Raw genomic sequence first — 15,180 nt, 5'->3', positions numbered from 1 at the left:
TAGAAGTTAAAGTGCTAGCTACAGAAAGTGTGAGTAGTTGTTGATAGTTAATCTCTCAGGGTATCCTCTCTCCCTTTCTCCTCCCTCCCCCACAATAATTCTCCCAGTTGGGAGTGAATGTTTCTTATTTCTGAACGCTAAGAAACTAAATATCCATGAAGTAAGCTGCCAGTGTTGTGATCCCCTACAGGACTAACTGAGCCTTTAAATCTATTCCTAATGGAGGTTTGTGAATTTTTTACACACTTGTAACTCATTTATCGGTCACATTGCTGCAGGATATGTGACCGGATATTGCCTTCCCTTGATTTTAATACAGTAAGCTAGATGGATCTTGCACTGCTCAGCATACATTTGATTCTGTTTGCTATTCACATGCACATTCCTCTGTCGACATATTATTATGGGATAGGAAGAAAAAATACAACCTAGCTTTTATTATTTTCTCCTTGTATCTGCTTGCTCATATTAATGTTGCATAATCATTATATAAATGCACAGGTGACACTGTCAAGGACACGCTTAGTTTAAAAGTACTACAGTGCTCCTGCACCTCTGCTATTCATCTCCTATCTCTAATTACATGGACCGATTTATGAGGCATTGAAAAGATTAAATTGCATTTGTTTTTCAAAAAATTGAGTAATTTGTATTTCTATTCTGATCAATGGAGCAATTGCTGAAAAAGATTCAGGCAAAACTTACAGTGATGGCAGGGGGAGGTATTTTAAAGTTTGTTTATTTTATCCCAGTGTTGTCTGTTTAATTTTCTTTTAGTTATAAGAATGGCCATACGGAGTCAGACCAATAGTCCATCTAACCCAATGTCTTCTGATAGTGGCCGGTGCCGGAAGCTTCAGAGGGAATGAATAGAACAGGGCAATTATTGAGTGATTCCTCCCCTATTGTCTAGTCCCAGCTTCTGGTAGTCAGAGGTTTAAGGTTTCACCCCTCACTATCTTGGCTAATAGCCCTTGGTGGACCTATCCTCCATGAACTTATCTAATACTTTTTTGAACTCAGTAATACTTTTGGCCTTCACAACATCCCCTGGCACCAAGTTCCACGGTTGACTGTGCACTGTGTGAAGAAATACTTCCTCATCTTTGTTTTAAACCTGCTGCCTATTTGCAATCATTATTTACATTGGTAACAGCAGCGAACACTTGCAATAGCGCTTTTCAGCTGTTAGAAATGATCTAACAAGTAGGACGTGTCATTTATCCAACCTGTTACGGATGGGATAAATACAGTGCAGAAAGTCTGTGACTTGTCCAAGGGTACATGGAGAACCAAGGATGGAGCTGAAAACAGCACCTATGGCTGCTGACTGCTCTCCCTGTTCCCTAGCCATGGCATAATCTTGTCCCCAGACAGCCCAAAGTGCTCAGGGAGCCATACACTACACTAGAATAACATGAATCCCAAAACATAAAATCATTACAAACGAATATAGGCCCACAAGCTGTGCAATTCCTCAGGCACGAAAGTGGCCATGGAAAAAACTCTTTGCAGCTTTCCTGTTCAGGGAGATGGGGAGGGACTGATTAAAACAAAACACCGGTGGTGGCTCATTCCACCCTCTTGTGGCCACCACTGTAAATACAGGCTTGTCCAAGGGAAGCTGATTGTATCTCCAAGGAGTACCAGCAGATCCATCCAGAACAGGCCCCTGTGGTAGCTAGGTCTCCGTCTGTTTAAGGCTCAGGGACCACATTTTCAAAAGGGGCCTCTACACTTGTGCTCTTGTTGTTTTCATAAGAATCTAAAAGCTTTTTCTGGTCTCCGTGGAAATACTGCACTGGCAGAGGGAATCTGGCCTTATTTCTTTAGAAACTACTGCAGAGGAAGCAGATCCCAGTTCTGTCGTCTGACTGAAGAGCTAGCACCTTTGTGACTATACGCTGAGATTTAGCGCTGCTGTGGATTAACCTTGGCGGCAATTGTGTAGTTTGTGTAGAGCTTTCTGTGAGGATTTGTTCCATGTGCCATGAATTGATAGAAATTCTGTTGCAGCGGATGCTGCTGGAGGCAATAATCTACCTCAGTTATCTCAGGCAGCAGCAATCTCTTCTGAAGTCTTTGAGTAGCTGTTTTCCAAACAGTAAACCTGGTCATTATATGAGCGACCTTTTCCATCGGGCTATGTTATTGTTTCTCTGTCTTCTGATGCCTTAACATTCCAGACATTTAGCAAACAAGATTCTTCATTCTGTTTCATGGTGATGGGGTTTCCATACTAGACAAATTTAGCTGTTATCATTCTCTAGGAACAGCTCTGATTCAGTTATATTTGTGTGCCCGGGACGCTACGCGGGAAGAAAGTATCATACACATTTCTTCATTTTCCTAGATAGCCAGTCTGCTGCTTTCAGCCACTTCAAGCTAGGGCTTTTTGTGAGTGAAGCTCATGTTCCTGAAACAAAAGGGTAAACCTCCTACTGCTAACAGCAATCATGCCAACCATACTTAGCCTTCTGGCTACAGCTAGATTATTAATAAAACAAACACACTCTCCTGAGCAGGCTTTGTCTCCCTATCTCAGAGAGAATGGTGAGCATGCAGCTCCACCCCAGCAGCTATTGCTAACAGGAAATTGCTCTGGGTTCCATGACAGTTTTTCCTAGTCACTGTTGCTAAGCAAGCTGCCTGCTTCCTGGGATGTGATTTGGAAACACAGGGAGGTGGCTCACAGTGAGAGCAAACCAGGGAAAGGGAGGGCAGGTGGGGACTCACTTTGGCTGTGAACCACAATGGCTATGCTGTGGGCATTGCATGTGGTGTAGAGACACTCGGGTACCACCAGTGTGCGCGTGAGATAAGGGCCAGCGTAGATGAGTGGCTCACTCCCTGCTGAGCTGGGAAGCTGCGGTGCAGTCAGAGCAGCAGAATAAGGTCCCGGTTGCTGGTCCATGGGTAGGGTTGCCAACTTCCTAATCACAGAAAACCAAACACCCTTGTCCTGCTCCCCACTCACTCCATTTCCCCCCTCCCTCCATCGCTGGCTCGCCCCCACCATCACTCACTTTCACCAGGCTGGGGCAGAGGGTTGGGGTGTGGGAGGGGGTGAGGGCTCCAGCTAGGGGTGGGGCCAGGAAGGAGGGGTTCAGGCTGTGGGAGGGGGTTGGGGTGTGGGCTGGGGCTCAGGGCTGGGGCAGGGGGGTTGAAGGGTGTGGAAGGGGATGAGGGCTGCAGGCTCTGGGCGGCGCTTACCTCAGGCGGCTACCAGGAAGTGGTGACACATCCCTCTGGCTACAAGGCAGAGGGGCGGCCAGGGAGCTCTGTGTGCTGCCCCCGCCCACAGGCACCGCCCCCGCAGCTCCCATAGGCCTCCACGTGGCTTGCCAAAGGGCAGTGTGGCTACTGGAGAAAAGGAAGGAGCTATTGGAACTGCAAATTGTCCTCTTCTCTGCCCAAGTTTGGCTCCCACCTGGAGCAGCAGCTTAGGTGTAATGAGCAGAATGATTTCGGTTCAGTTCCTGGGCCAGGGACCAGTTGTGCTGTTGGTGGGCAGTGGCCCAGGGAAGGGGTCTGACCAAACTGTTCTATTTCCCTGTACCTGGGAAGCTGATCCTTAAGGAGTCAGGGAAGCCGGAAAGCCAAGCTAAAGGGACAAAAAAACCTTCTACTTTGGTTATGGACCAATGCTGCAGTGATATTGCAGGTGGAGCAGCTGCGGAACTGGGGTCCTTAACGAGTAAGAGGATAGTGCAGCAAGCAATACAGGTAGGGTGGCCAGACAACAAGTGTGAAAAATTGGGACAGGGGGTGGGGGGTAATAGGAGCCTATATAAGAAAAAGCCCCAAAAATCGGGACTGTCCCTATAAAATCAGGACATCTGGTCACCCTAAATACAGGGCAGAGAGGGTCCGGGGGCCCAGACTTGTGCATTGTTCCAGTGGGCTGGCTGGCTTTGCATATTCATACTGTTACGGTGACATGCTAACAGTGTAAGATGGACATATTCTATTTTATATAAAAACTGACTTTCAGCTGCTCCCCATTGGCAAAAGAAAGTCCCTTCAGGCCCTGATTTTTAGTTTTTGGCAAGCCAGCCAAACTTTGGTGTGTATGTTTCTGAGTCACACTAGTGCAATAATGAAGCATAGCTGAAGGCTGGGGAAGGGCAGCTAATCAGAGCTGCTCCAAGTTCTGCATGCTATCCTGGTCCCTTAGCACAAGGAGCAGCTCATGCACTCTCCACGGCCCCCTGATCATGAGCTGGAAGCTCTTCTTGGTGGTGCAGCTGGCTGAGGTGCAGCTGTTTTTGCTGGGTCTGAAGCTCCTGGTTTGGCTCCCAGCAGGGCCCTCTCTCCCAGCCTGAGGGGTGAAGGAAGAGGCTGCCCCGGCTGGCTCGCTGCTTCTCTCAAATCTGAAGAGTGCAGTGAAGATTTTGGCACTGGACTGGGGAAGAAAAGCCATTACCAGAAACCCCCCAGCCATGCAAGGAGTCAAGTAGGAGCCTTCTAAGTGTGTGTGAGTCTGAGAATTAACGCAAGGGGCATGAGGTGGCAAATTAAATGCTGGGGAAGGGTCAGGATGAGAAATGGTGGCTGAGGACGGGAACATGGAAGAGGATGAGAAAGGGGAAGGTTTGGAAGAAGAGCGAGCTGAAAACTAAATTGTCTGAGCTGGAATGGGGTGAGGGGCAAGAACTGTTGAAGTGGCGGGGCAGGAGAGGAAGGCAGAAAATTAATATGCAGATGCTATAGGCTTGTGCCTTGCATTCCAGCCCCTGCAGTAATGTGATAAGCACAGTAGCTCAGTTTCCATTTTTAAAAAGTTAGTTTCTAGCCCCCCAGGGTTGCAGCGAGAAGCTTGGGAATGTAAAGCAATGTAAAGCACGGCTTTGATGTCTGCCTGAGCCTGTAGAGAGCCTGAAACACTAGTGCGGGCAGGTGTGAGCTGCCCCATGCATCGCAATGGTGTGTTAACATCTAGCCCCATCGTGCAGGGTGAGGAAACCCCACTAACCCTACCCAAACAGAGAGCTGTGTGGTGGCGGGAGGGAGTGCAGTGGGCTCAGCCCAACTACCTAAACAGCGACCCTCCAGCTGTGGGCTGCCCCTGCCTCGCTTGGAAGGGAGGCAAGCCATCGGCCATCACCACGTCAGGTAGGGTTGCCAACTTTCTAATCACCCAAAACTGAACACCCTAGCCTGCCCCCTTCCCCAAGGCCCAGTCCCCTTCCCTGCCCCCACTCAGTACATTCCCTCTCCCCCACCATCATTCACTTTCACTGGGCTGGGGCAGAGGGATGGGATGTGGGAGGGGGGTGAGAGCTGTAACTGGGTGTGTGGGCTCTGGGGTGGGGCCAGCAATGAGGGCTTCAGGGGGCAGGAGCAGTACTCTGGGCTGGGGAAGGGAGTTGAGGTTCAGGAGGGGGCCACAGGCTCTGGGGATGAGGGGTTTGGGGTGCAGGAGGGGGCTCCAGGCTGGTGGGGTGGAGCCAAGGGATTCGGATTGCGGGCAGGGGATGAAGTGTGGGGGGGTACAGGCTCTGGGGTGAAGCCAGAGATGAGGAGTATGGGGTGCCGGGGGGAGGGGGGGGCTCCAGGTTAGGGCTTGTGGTTGGGGGATGGACTTACCTCAGGCGGCTCCCAGTCTGTGGCACAGCGGGTCTAAAGCAGGCTCCCTGCCTGTCCTGGCTCTGCGCTGCGCCCTGGAAGCGGCCAGCAGGTCTGGCTTCTAGGGGTGGGGGGGGCTAGGAGGCTTTGCGCTGTGCTCTTGCCCACAGGCATCGCGCCTTCCCCCCCCCCCCCCCGTTCCCATTGGCCACGGTTTCTGGTGCTCGGGGAGGGGGACAGTGCGTGGAGCCCCGTGTCCCCCCCCCCCTCCAGCCTAGGAGCCAGAGCTGCTGGCTGCTTCTGGGCGCAGCGTAGTGTCAGGACAGGCAGGGACTAGCCTGCCTTAGACCTGCAGCGCCGCCGACTGGGCTTTTAACGGCCCGGTAGGCGGTGCTGACTGGAGCCGCCAGGGTCCCTTTTCATCGGGGGGTTCCGGTCGAAAACCGGACGCCTGACAACCATAACGTCAGGCAGGGTTGAGGCAAGGGGTTGAGAGGGACCACGTGGAGGCCCATGTCCTGGTGGGTCTGTGGCCCTATTTTGCCTTACTTTGGCCCTGAATGAGGAGCATTACCATATGTCCGGGTTTTCCCAGACACAGCCTCTTTTTCTGAGCTGCCTTTCTCTGTCCGAGTGGCTTTTTCAAATAACAGGCAATATCCAGGATTTTTGTAGACCAGACAAGCTGCAGCTCAGAAAGAGCCCGGATTGGTCTGCTTCCTGATTGGTCCCGACCCTGCATCCACAACTGATTGGTCCATTCCTCTGCAAGACACAGCTGCGGGATCCTGCCCACCCAGGCCCAGGCTCTCAGCCCTGCGGAGGGGGATTCCATAGGGAAGCGCTGACCAACAGCTGGTGCTGTGTCCTGGGCTTGTGCCATCTGCCCTGCCACTGTGACGGGGAGTGACAGTGCCCCCCCCACCTCGAGTGAGTAACCCCTGCCACAGGTACCCACTCTAGCACTCCCAACTTTACCCCCTCCCCAGCTCTTCTCCTCCCCTTTTGGGGAATCTGAAATATAGTAACTCTATGAATGGGTGGCGGGGGGAAGCTGAGACTTTTTTTTTTACCCCTCCAACACCTTAACCACAGGGTGCTGTCTGCTTTGTACTCGCCTCCCCTCCCATTCCGTTCCCATTTCATGTAGCGAGAGCTCACTCCCTGCTGATCCTGCTTGCTTCTGACATCTTTGCTGTGCCTCCCTCTCCCTGGTCATTGTAGCTTGGTCTTGCTGTCTAGGTCAGTAGCAGGGGAGCTATGTAGAGCGTCTCTCTCTCCCCACTCCCCTCCTCCCCCCCCGCCCGGCAACAACAGTTCAGATCTGTCCAAGAAGCTGTGCAAATGTGTTTAAAAACACTCTGCCTGTCTGGAGTCACTTTATTTGCCAAGTCAAAGGTTGTGGTCGGGTTTTCAGAAGTGTTCAGCTGTTGCCTAATTCTACCCCCGCTGCAGTCACTGGTCAAACTCCCATCTGCTCACTGGGAACTTTCTTTCAGAATAGCAAAGTGGGTATAAAATTAGGTTCATTGCCTGCGACAGTCTACTCCACCTATACTACACAAGCGATATAGGGAAAAGGCCCAATTTTGTATCAGTATGATTGTTTAGGCTTGTTCGGTGTAAAGTTGTAAGCAAGCACCTAGCCAGTTCTTGTTCTGCATGCCCAGTGGGATGAGCAGATGCTGCTGATAGGGTGACTGGTCTATGGTTCCCCCTTTTAAAATTGATAACACTGATTTGGCATGCAGCCTCTTAAGGAAAGGGAGTCATTCTTACCATGCTCGAGGAAAGAGAAGGAATTGCTTGAGGAGGGATAGATGGCCATTCAGCCACTTTACTCCCATAACTTGCAAGGGGTCAGGCAAGTGATAGCAAATTGTCACTTGTGACTATTGTGTGAGCTGTATTTTAGCGTTTGGCTTTGAGAGGCTGTGAAGAAGATGCAAAAGGCACCGCAGTGTCTGCAATTGCAGGGTTTTCTGATTGTCGTCGTTGTGCTTCTGCAGAACCTCATGTTTTGTTTAAAAAAATGAACACTGGCTGGCGTCTGCTGCTGTGAAGATAACATGGTGAGGCTTTACATATTGTGGCGCCGAGGAAGGAGATTTTGGGGGCTTGTTAGATTGGTTCCCTGCTTGGAGCAGAAATTGGTAATACAGAATCAGGTATATTCTTAATGACATTTGTTATTTACAAATTGTACACAAGGCCTGTTTTCTTAAATAGAGGTGGCAACAAACCACACAGGCAACGTCCTTTAGCAAAAATCTCAGGTACGTCACTGTTTCTGTGTTCCAAGCTGCAGCTGTCTTTGGCATCTGACCCCTCCAGGACTCACCCAAAACTCAGGAAGATCAAAGACCAGCTCCTCAAATGTATTTAAGTGCCTAAGTACCTTGGAGGAGCTGTGCCAAAGTGCTTAAGCACATCCTAAGCCTCTTTTCCTCCCTCAGCCCCTGAACTTTATACCTGGGAAATCTCTAGACTACATCGTCTGAGAATGTGTCCTGGCCATCAACCTGCCTTGTGTGGAGCAGCTCTAAAATAAAAAGGAAGCTGAGGGCAGGTCTACACTAGAAAAGCTACATTGGTGCTGCTGCTTGCACCAATGCAGCTGCACCGCTGTAGCAGGTCTGGTGAAGACGCTCTAGGCCGACGGGAGAGTGCTCTCCCATCGGCGTAATTACTCCACCTCCGTAAGAGGCGGAAGCTATGTTGGCGGGAGAGCGTCTCATGCTGACATAGCATTGGTGTGGACAGTGCTTAGGTCGTGTCGCTCAGGGGGGTGGCCTTTTCACATCCCTGAGCGACATAAGTTAGATCAACTTAAGCGGTAGTGTAGCCCTGCCATGAGAAATCTCTAAAGGTTGAGACAGGACAGTTTTAACTCCTACAAATCCTTAATGACTCCCTGCATGACATTTTAAATTGTTCCCATGGAGTGTTTAATCCTGGATGCTTCTACATCAGTCACCTCATTAGCACCTTTGCTATACCAGTCTCCTGTGAAAACAAGGGCATTTGTGAGGGAGGAAGCAGGTGTGAGCACAACAATTAGTAGCAACATTAACTAATCCCACATGTTTCTTGGTGAAGTCAAAGAGTGCAGCCAACAACCTGCAGCCCGGGCAAGCAGGGGCTGTGCTGCCCTCATGCATGGGGTGGTGAAAAAAGGGAAGCCAGAGTGGGGCCCTAATCCAGCATCTTAAGCAGGAGAGGTGAGACGTCTGTGTCAGGCCAACCTCTGTGGGGCTTGGAACTTTGTTTCTATGCAGCCCTGTCTTTCCAGTGCTTTCCTTGGCTCCATTCCTGCCCTCCCTAGGTCTTTGACAGCCCTGCTGGGTGGAGGGAGCACATCTTAGCAAGAGGAGCTATTTCATTACTTGCAAGGTTGGAGTATTGTATTTTAAAGAACAGATGCAGCCTAAGATTCCTCGGACTGGATCCACAAGGGGGACTTAGCCTCATTGTTGCAACACTTAACATGTAGGTGCCCTGCCACATAGTGGAATATGGAGCCCCAAGTGTAGGCACCCAGGCTCCTGCTACATTGCAGGGGAGAGTTACACGCCTAAGAATGGGATCCACAAAAGCCAGCATGCTGCGCAGAAGGCTGCCTAAACTGGCCAACAGGAAACGTGGAGGTGAGGGGATGAGGCAAAAACCCTGCCCCTTAAAGGGATTTATGCTCCACCAGCGCTGTGTACCCTGCCACTTAGTGAAATCTAGAGCCCTGCGGTAGGCTGGAGGGAAGCGCTTCCCTCTGGTTGGGATTCACACCCGTCAGCCTTCTGCTGGAGTTACGGGCCTGTGTGCTTTCTCACAATAAAATGAGAAGGAGGTGGTGGTGGTTGGGTCCTCCTTATAACCTTTAGCCCAGCAGTTAGCGCTTTGACTGCTAGGGCTCCCACATCCTGGGCGAATCTCACCTGTTGGAGCTGTGCAACTTTGTATAAGTAATTACATACTCATGGTCCCACAGTGAGAGTAAGAATGATGCTGTAGCCCAGTGGGTTAGGGCACTCATCCTCCACATCAGGGAAGGTGGGGACTCTAACCACTGGGTTAATAGTTAAGGAGAGGAGAGGAGGGGGCGGGACAACCACTATAATTTTGTGTAAGGGCTGAGAAACCTGGAAACCTAAGAAGTTAGACTCACTGGTATTGAAGCCCTCTGGGCATTCCACTAGCAAAACTCACATCACTGTAGCCTTCATGGTATGTGAGCACTGGCAGGGAGGGAGCCGCTCCACACTCCAGGTTTGTTTCCAGTTCCAGCATAGAAGAAATGAACACATAGAGGTAAAGGAACTCTGAAGCTTTAATGTATGCACATTTATTCACCTCTGCCATTACTTATCTACAATTGATGACTGATACTAAAAAATGAGGTAAAAATATGAGGTATTAATATGAGTATAACATTTCAAAATGTGGTTGTCATATTGTATTCCAAATGGCAGCATAACACTTAATACAAAATACTGTAGTGTCTGACTGGTAGATATGTGCCTTAATACACATTTTAAAAGAAAATGTATTTAATCGATACATGGCTTTGTACAGCTACAAAGCTTCTGTCCCCCTGCTAACCATGAGGGGTCCTCTGCCATTTTTGTAATTATAATAGGGGGCTTTTGGCAACTCCTCCAACTGATTATCTCAGGATAAGACAACCCGTCCTGGTTTGCTACATTTTTCTTCTAGAAATTGTTTGCAGTGCCTGGATAATTCTGGGTTGATTAGTACACAGGCAGTGTTGTATTCACTTATGTAAGCTCATGTACGATAAGGGCATTGAACTCTCATGCTTCAGGGAATAGGCTGTGCCAGAGGTTGGGGGCAGCAAAAATGTCCTTCTCCATGTAAAATACTGCTCAGGTGGCTATGTGCCTTATGAAAGGGCATGCCCTCTTACAGTAGTGATAACGGCTGACAGTAGGAAACTGATCTTGATTCACCAGTGATCTACTCCAGGATGGAAAATCATATGTTCTTGAACCACCATCACTGGAAAATGACAAGCCAGAATGGCAAGATTGGTTACTGTGGCATATAGCTGTCTTATGATATTTGGAGGCATATGAAGGTATCTCAGTCCTCATCTCTCTCTAATACTTCTTAATATAATTGCACATTGCTGACAACAAACACAACACAAAAGATGTAATCTAAGCACATTCAAAGTACAGAGGCAGAGTCACTCTGTGAAGCCATTACTCCAGCACCACTGAATCATGATATAAATCTCAGTAGCTACTAGTAGGATGATAAATCTCATAGATTAAAACTCACAATAAATGTAGGTAGAATTCATTTAAAGAAGTGAACTAAAACACTGGTTATGAATGACCAAACTGGCTAATGCAGCAATAAATAAAGTCAAGGTGAACAAATATCTGAGTAATGAAGGAGTGTTGTATTAATAGACCTGTGTTTTTTTTTAAACTGATTCATGTATATAATTACATTTTTGATCTTATGTTAGTTTAAAAAAACAACAACAAACAAAAACCCTGTCTCATAGCTAACAAACATTTTTAAAGCATTCTTCCATTTAGCAAAATGTTAAGTCCCTGAAAATGAAATGGTCCAGTAGATTTGATCCTGCTCCCATTGTTGTTAACAGAAGCAGAATGGGTGCCATAGCTAAGATCAGTGCAGTGCATAAAATGAAAATGTTCGCTCTTACCCAAAAAGCTCTTTTCCCAAGATTTGTTACTTTTTATAGTGAAATATATAAAAAGGTATATTTAGCTGCACATCTGGGTCCATCTAGGGTGGAAACACTGCTTTGGACTTTGGTTAACAATTAAATATCTTGACAGAAGAAGGAAAGAACAGTTCCCTAAGTACATACTTAGCCAGAAATCTAAAAGAAAGGCTTCAGAGTGGAGCCCTTAATAACTTGCCAATTTGACTCCAGATGAACAGTTACGGTTACCTCAGTATCTGCAACATTCCTTTGAACTGCTCTAGACTTAATATAGGAAGGAGCTTTACAACTGTAGATGGTGAGGTCCTCTAACTGCAACTACTTAGTTGTTTAAGGCAACAGGCAAGTTTTCAAGAGCTATCATGGAATAGTCATAAACTTCCTACAGCTCATTGTAAAGGGTCTTCAAAATGTGCATACCAGTTACAATGTCCATGTTAGCGTTTTTTGGTGACTGTGAACTGCTGTTCATTATTTTTAAACATACAAATTATCCCCTCTAAACTCCCTACATCTATTTCTATGTACCTTCTTGTAGTTTACACCCCAAACACATGTAACAAAAATGAGAACAGCCAGTCATCCATTTTTCTGTTAGATATCACATAGATTATGTCACGTAGCCTTGCGATAATAACAAACACAGCTTATGTAGCTGTGAAACACTGAGAAACAAGCAACAAGAATAGGTCCATATAAGGTCAAAAATGATGCAGATGATTTCTCCTAGAAAGCACTAAATTATATACAAAATAATTACTTTACATATACATATATAGATATATATATAATATACATAGATAAGTATATACATACTGTACATGGTTTATTTACAATTAAAATATGCTTCTTAGAAGCTTTTAAATATCAGAATTATGCAACACACAAGTAATGGTAATAGTCTCATTTTAAAGTAACAATGATAAAAGCTTTTAAAAAAAGGTTTACTTCAGTAATCGAAATTAACATACAAGGGATGGGGCAATAGGTGGGCGAAGTCTCTGGATTGAGCAGGCCTTCCTGTGAAATCCCTGTTTCGCCACTGTACAGACATCAGGTCATACTTCTATGGCAGATAATGCTAAAACCTTACTCAAACCTTTGCGCTGGGTCTTTCTGCTGTCTACCATACACTGCTTTAGGCTCACACATTCCTGGAATATTTCCTCAGATTTTGGTTTCTGGTCCCTCAGCGAGGAGAGGTTGAAATGAGTTTCTGATCCTGGCAACTTCTGCTGCACACAAATGTCCAAAGACTTTGTTGTACCACTCTGGGGAATGGCCTCTGAGGAAATGAAAGAAAACAAAATTACTGAAAAACTGCTTCACAGGAGTGGGATTGCCATGTAATACCCCACAGTGCTGTCGAAGAACCTGATATGCTTTATCATCATCACCACCATCACCGCCACCATAACGAGTGTACTTTGAAGACTCTTCTGTGCTATATTCAAATTTACATTTCACTCTTACGGTAATGTCAGCTGTACAGTGGTGTCCATGGGGTGGAGAGCTGAGCTTGGCAGCTACCATTTCTTCCCCTCAGCAGTGCTGGCTGCTATGAATACATCAAGCCTGTCCTCTGCTCTTTACACTGGCTTCCCATGGATTATCGAATTAAGGTCTCAGGCCTTATCTTCAAGATGCACAATGGCCCAGGGTATCTAAGAGATCACCTAAAACTCCATAATGGAGAGTGTCATTGACAGCTTTGCTCCTCTGGGAATATGGAACTCTCCACAATAAGGGTAAAGCTTGACTGTATGGTAGACAGAACTTTCTTAGGGACAGGTCCAAGAAATGGAATGAATACCTCCAGGAATTAAGGACCATCACAAACCTCACCCCCTTACACTCCAAGTGCAACATTTCTTTTTCTTTGCCTTTGCCTTATCTAAAAATATATTGCGATATATTAAAAATAATCCAAAACCATAAACATGCCACTGCGCACAATTCGTGAGGGAACAAATAGATGACAGATGTTAGTCACGTTGCTTAATGCACTACTGGAATGTGCTCAGATACTATGGTGATAAGCCCATTATAAGAACCTATATAGAATACAATTTGTGCTCCATTATTACCATACCTGCAGTAAATAAACCCTGCATTGAACACTGAACTATGATGGAGCTACCATAGACTTTTCTGGTATGTTAAAAGAGCAATTCTGCATAAAATGTGATTCTGCAGAAATGCATACTGGAATTCTCTGTTTGCCTCTCAATTATTTCTATTGTGTTGGGCTTAGAAATTTTTTTTCTTGTAACGGCCATCCTTGCAAATTCAACCTGGTTCTTTCATTTTTATACATCATAACCAATAACAGTTCTCCAGGCCAAGTTAGGCCCCCATTTGCTCGTGGGCAGCCCCATGATCTTCAAACTAAGTCCTCAGTGCAAACCCACATGTCCTTCAGTAGTTTTGCATAAACATAACTGAGTAGAACTTAGTAAACAATGCTGCTAATGAACCATACTAAGAAACAGAATCTGTCTCTCACTGTCTTAGCTGTGTTGGCGTTACAGGTCTAACAGGAGTAAACAGAAGTAAAGCCATATTTTTGTCACTAATCTGAGCAGCTCTGACCCTGAATATGCAACGAGAGCAGACCAGTTCAGGAAGAAGGTGCCATTTTCAGTCATTTTTTGGACGAGAACAGCACTTTAGTTCTTATCTTGCTTCATTCATCTTTTAAAAGTAACATTATTTCAGAAAATGCATTAAATCCCTATAAACTACTGACACTGACTGCATACAGGAAATAGTGCAGCTCTTGTATTACTACTAGGAACACACAACTGCCCTTTCTTGGCTAACGCTGCTGATCTAAGCTTAGAGATTTTTGGTTTACTGAGGGGATGTCACTGATCTGCTCTCTGCAGGTACTTACTTCAGATCAATTCTACAGACATGCGTCAGCCTGGATTTTCCTGAGCCACAAGGCTCTATTAAATACTGAGAATCCATCACAATTGCTCGTACACCTCCTATCAGAGGAGCTTCTTCATGTTCCACAGAGACGGCCACTAGTGTGCACACTCCCTTTGGCAAATCTGTCCTCCATGTCCTGTCACAAGACATTTAAGAAAGGAAGTATCACGTTTAGAGAAAGAACGAAAGCTCTGAGCAGTGCAGAAAGCAAGAGCTAGACTCCGAAAGTTTGGTTGATTCACAGATTCATGGTTTTAAGTAGGACTGTCAAACAATTAAAAAAAATAATTGCAATTTATCGTGGGATTAAAAATAGTCGCGATTAATCAATAATAGAATACCCATTTAAATTTATTATAAATATTTTTGGATGTTTTTCTACACATTCAAATATATTAATTTCAATTACATCACAGAATACAAAGTGTGCACTGCTCACTTATTATTTTTTATTACAAATATTTGCACTGTAAATAAGATAAACAAAAGAAATATTATTTTTCAGTTCACATCATACAAGTACTGTAGTGCAATCTCTTCATTGTGAAAGTGCACCATACAAATGTAGAATTTTTTGTGTGTTACATAACTGCACTCAAAACCAAAACAATGTAAAACTCTAACGCCTGCAAATTGAAGCATGAAGGGACATACGAATGTTTAGCATATCTGGCATGTAAATACCTTGCAATGCCGGCTACAACAGTGCCATGCAAATGCCTGTTCTCATTTTCAGGTGACATTGTAAATAAGATGCAGGCAGCATGATTTCCCCTAAATGTAAACAAACTTGTTTGTCTTAGCGATTGGCTGAACAAGAAGTAGGACTGAGTGGACTTGTAGGCTCTAAAGTTTTAAATTGTTTTGGTATTGAGTGCACTTATGTAAAAAAAATTCTGCACTCCCACAATAAAGAGATTGCACTACAGCACGTGTGAGGATCAATTAATGTTGAG

The 15,180-nt window shown here is 46.1% G+C and overlaps 1 protein-coding gene across 8 annotated transcripts in view; it reads right to left on the bottom strand.

Moving 5' to 3' along the window:
- Nucleotides 1-9,874: 9,874 nt before the first annotated feature.
- STARD13 (StAR related lipid transfer domain containing 13) overlaps nt 9,875-15,180 on the bottom strand; it is a 442,897-nt gene continuing 437,591 nt past the window's right edge. For all 8 annotated transcript variants that reach the window (XM_054015314.1, XM_054015313.1, XM_054015312.1 and 5 more), the window contains 2 exons: nt 14,184-14,360; nt 9,875-12,572 (listed from right to left, as the gene is read on the bottom strand). In XM_054015314.1, the coding sequence (XP_053871289.1) occupies nt 12,455-12,572; nt 14,184-14,360 (295 nt within the window). In that variant the 3' untranslated portion in view covers nt 9,875-12,454. The remainder of the gene's footprint in view (nt 12,573-14,183; nt 14,361-15,180) is intronic.

Source organism: Malaclemys terrapin, chromosome 1 (assembly GCF_027887155.1).
Source record: "Malaclemys terrapin pileata isolate rMalTer1 chromosome 1, rMalTer1.hap1, whole genome shotgun sequence".
Taxonomy (NCBI): domain Eukaryota; kingdom Metazoa; phylum Chordata; order Testudines; family Emydidae; genus Malaclemys; species Malaclemys terrapin.
The sequence above is the reverse complement of the archived record's forward strand: the minus strand, read 5'-3'. Positions and strand labels throughout refer to the sequence as shown.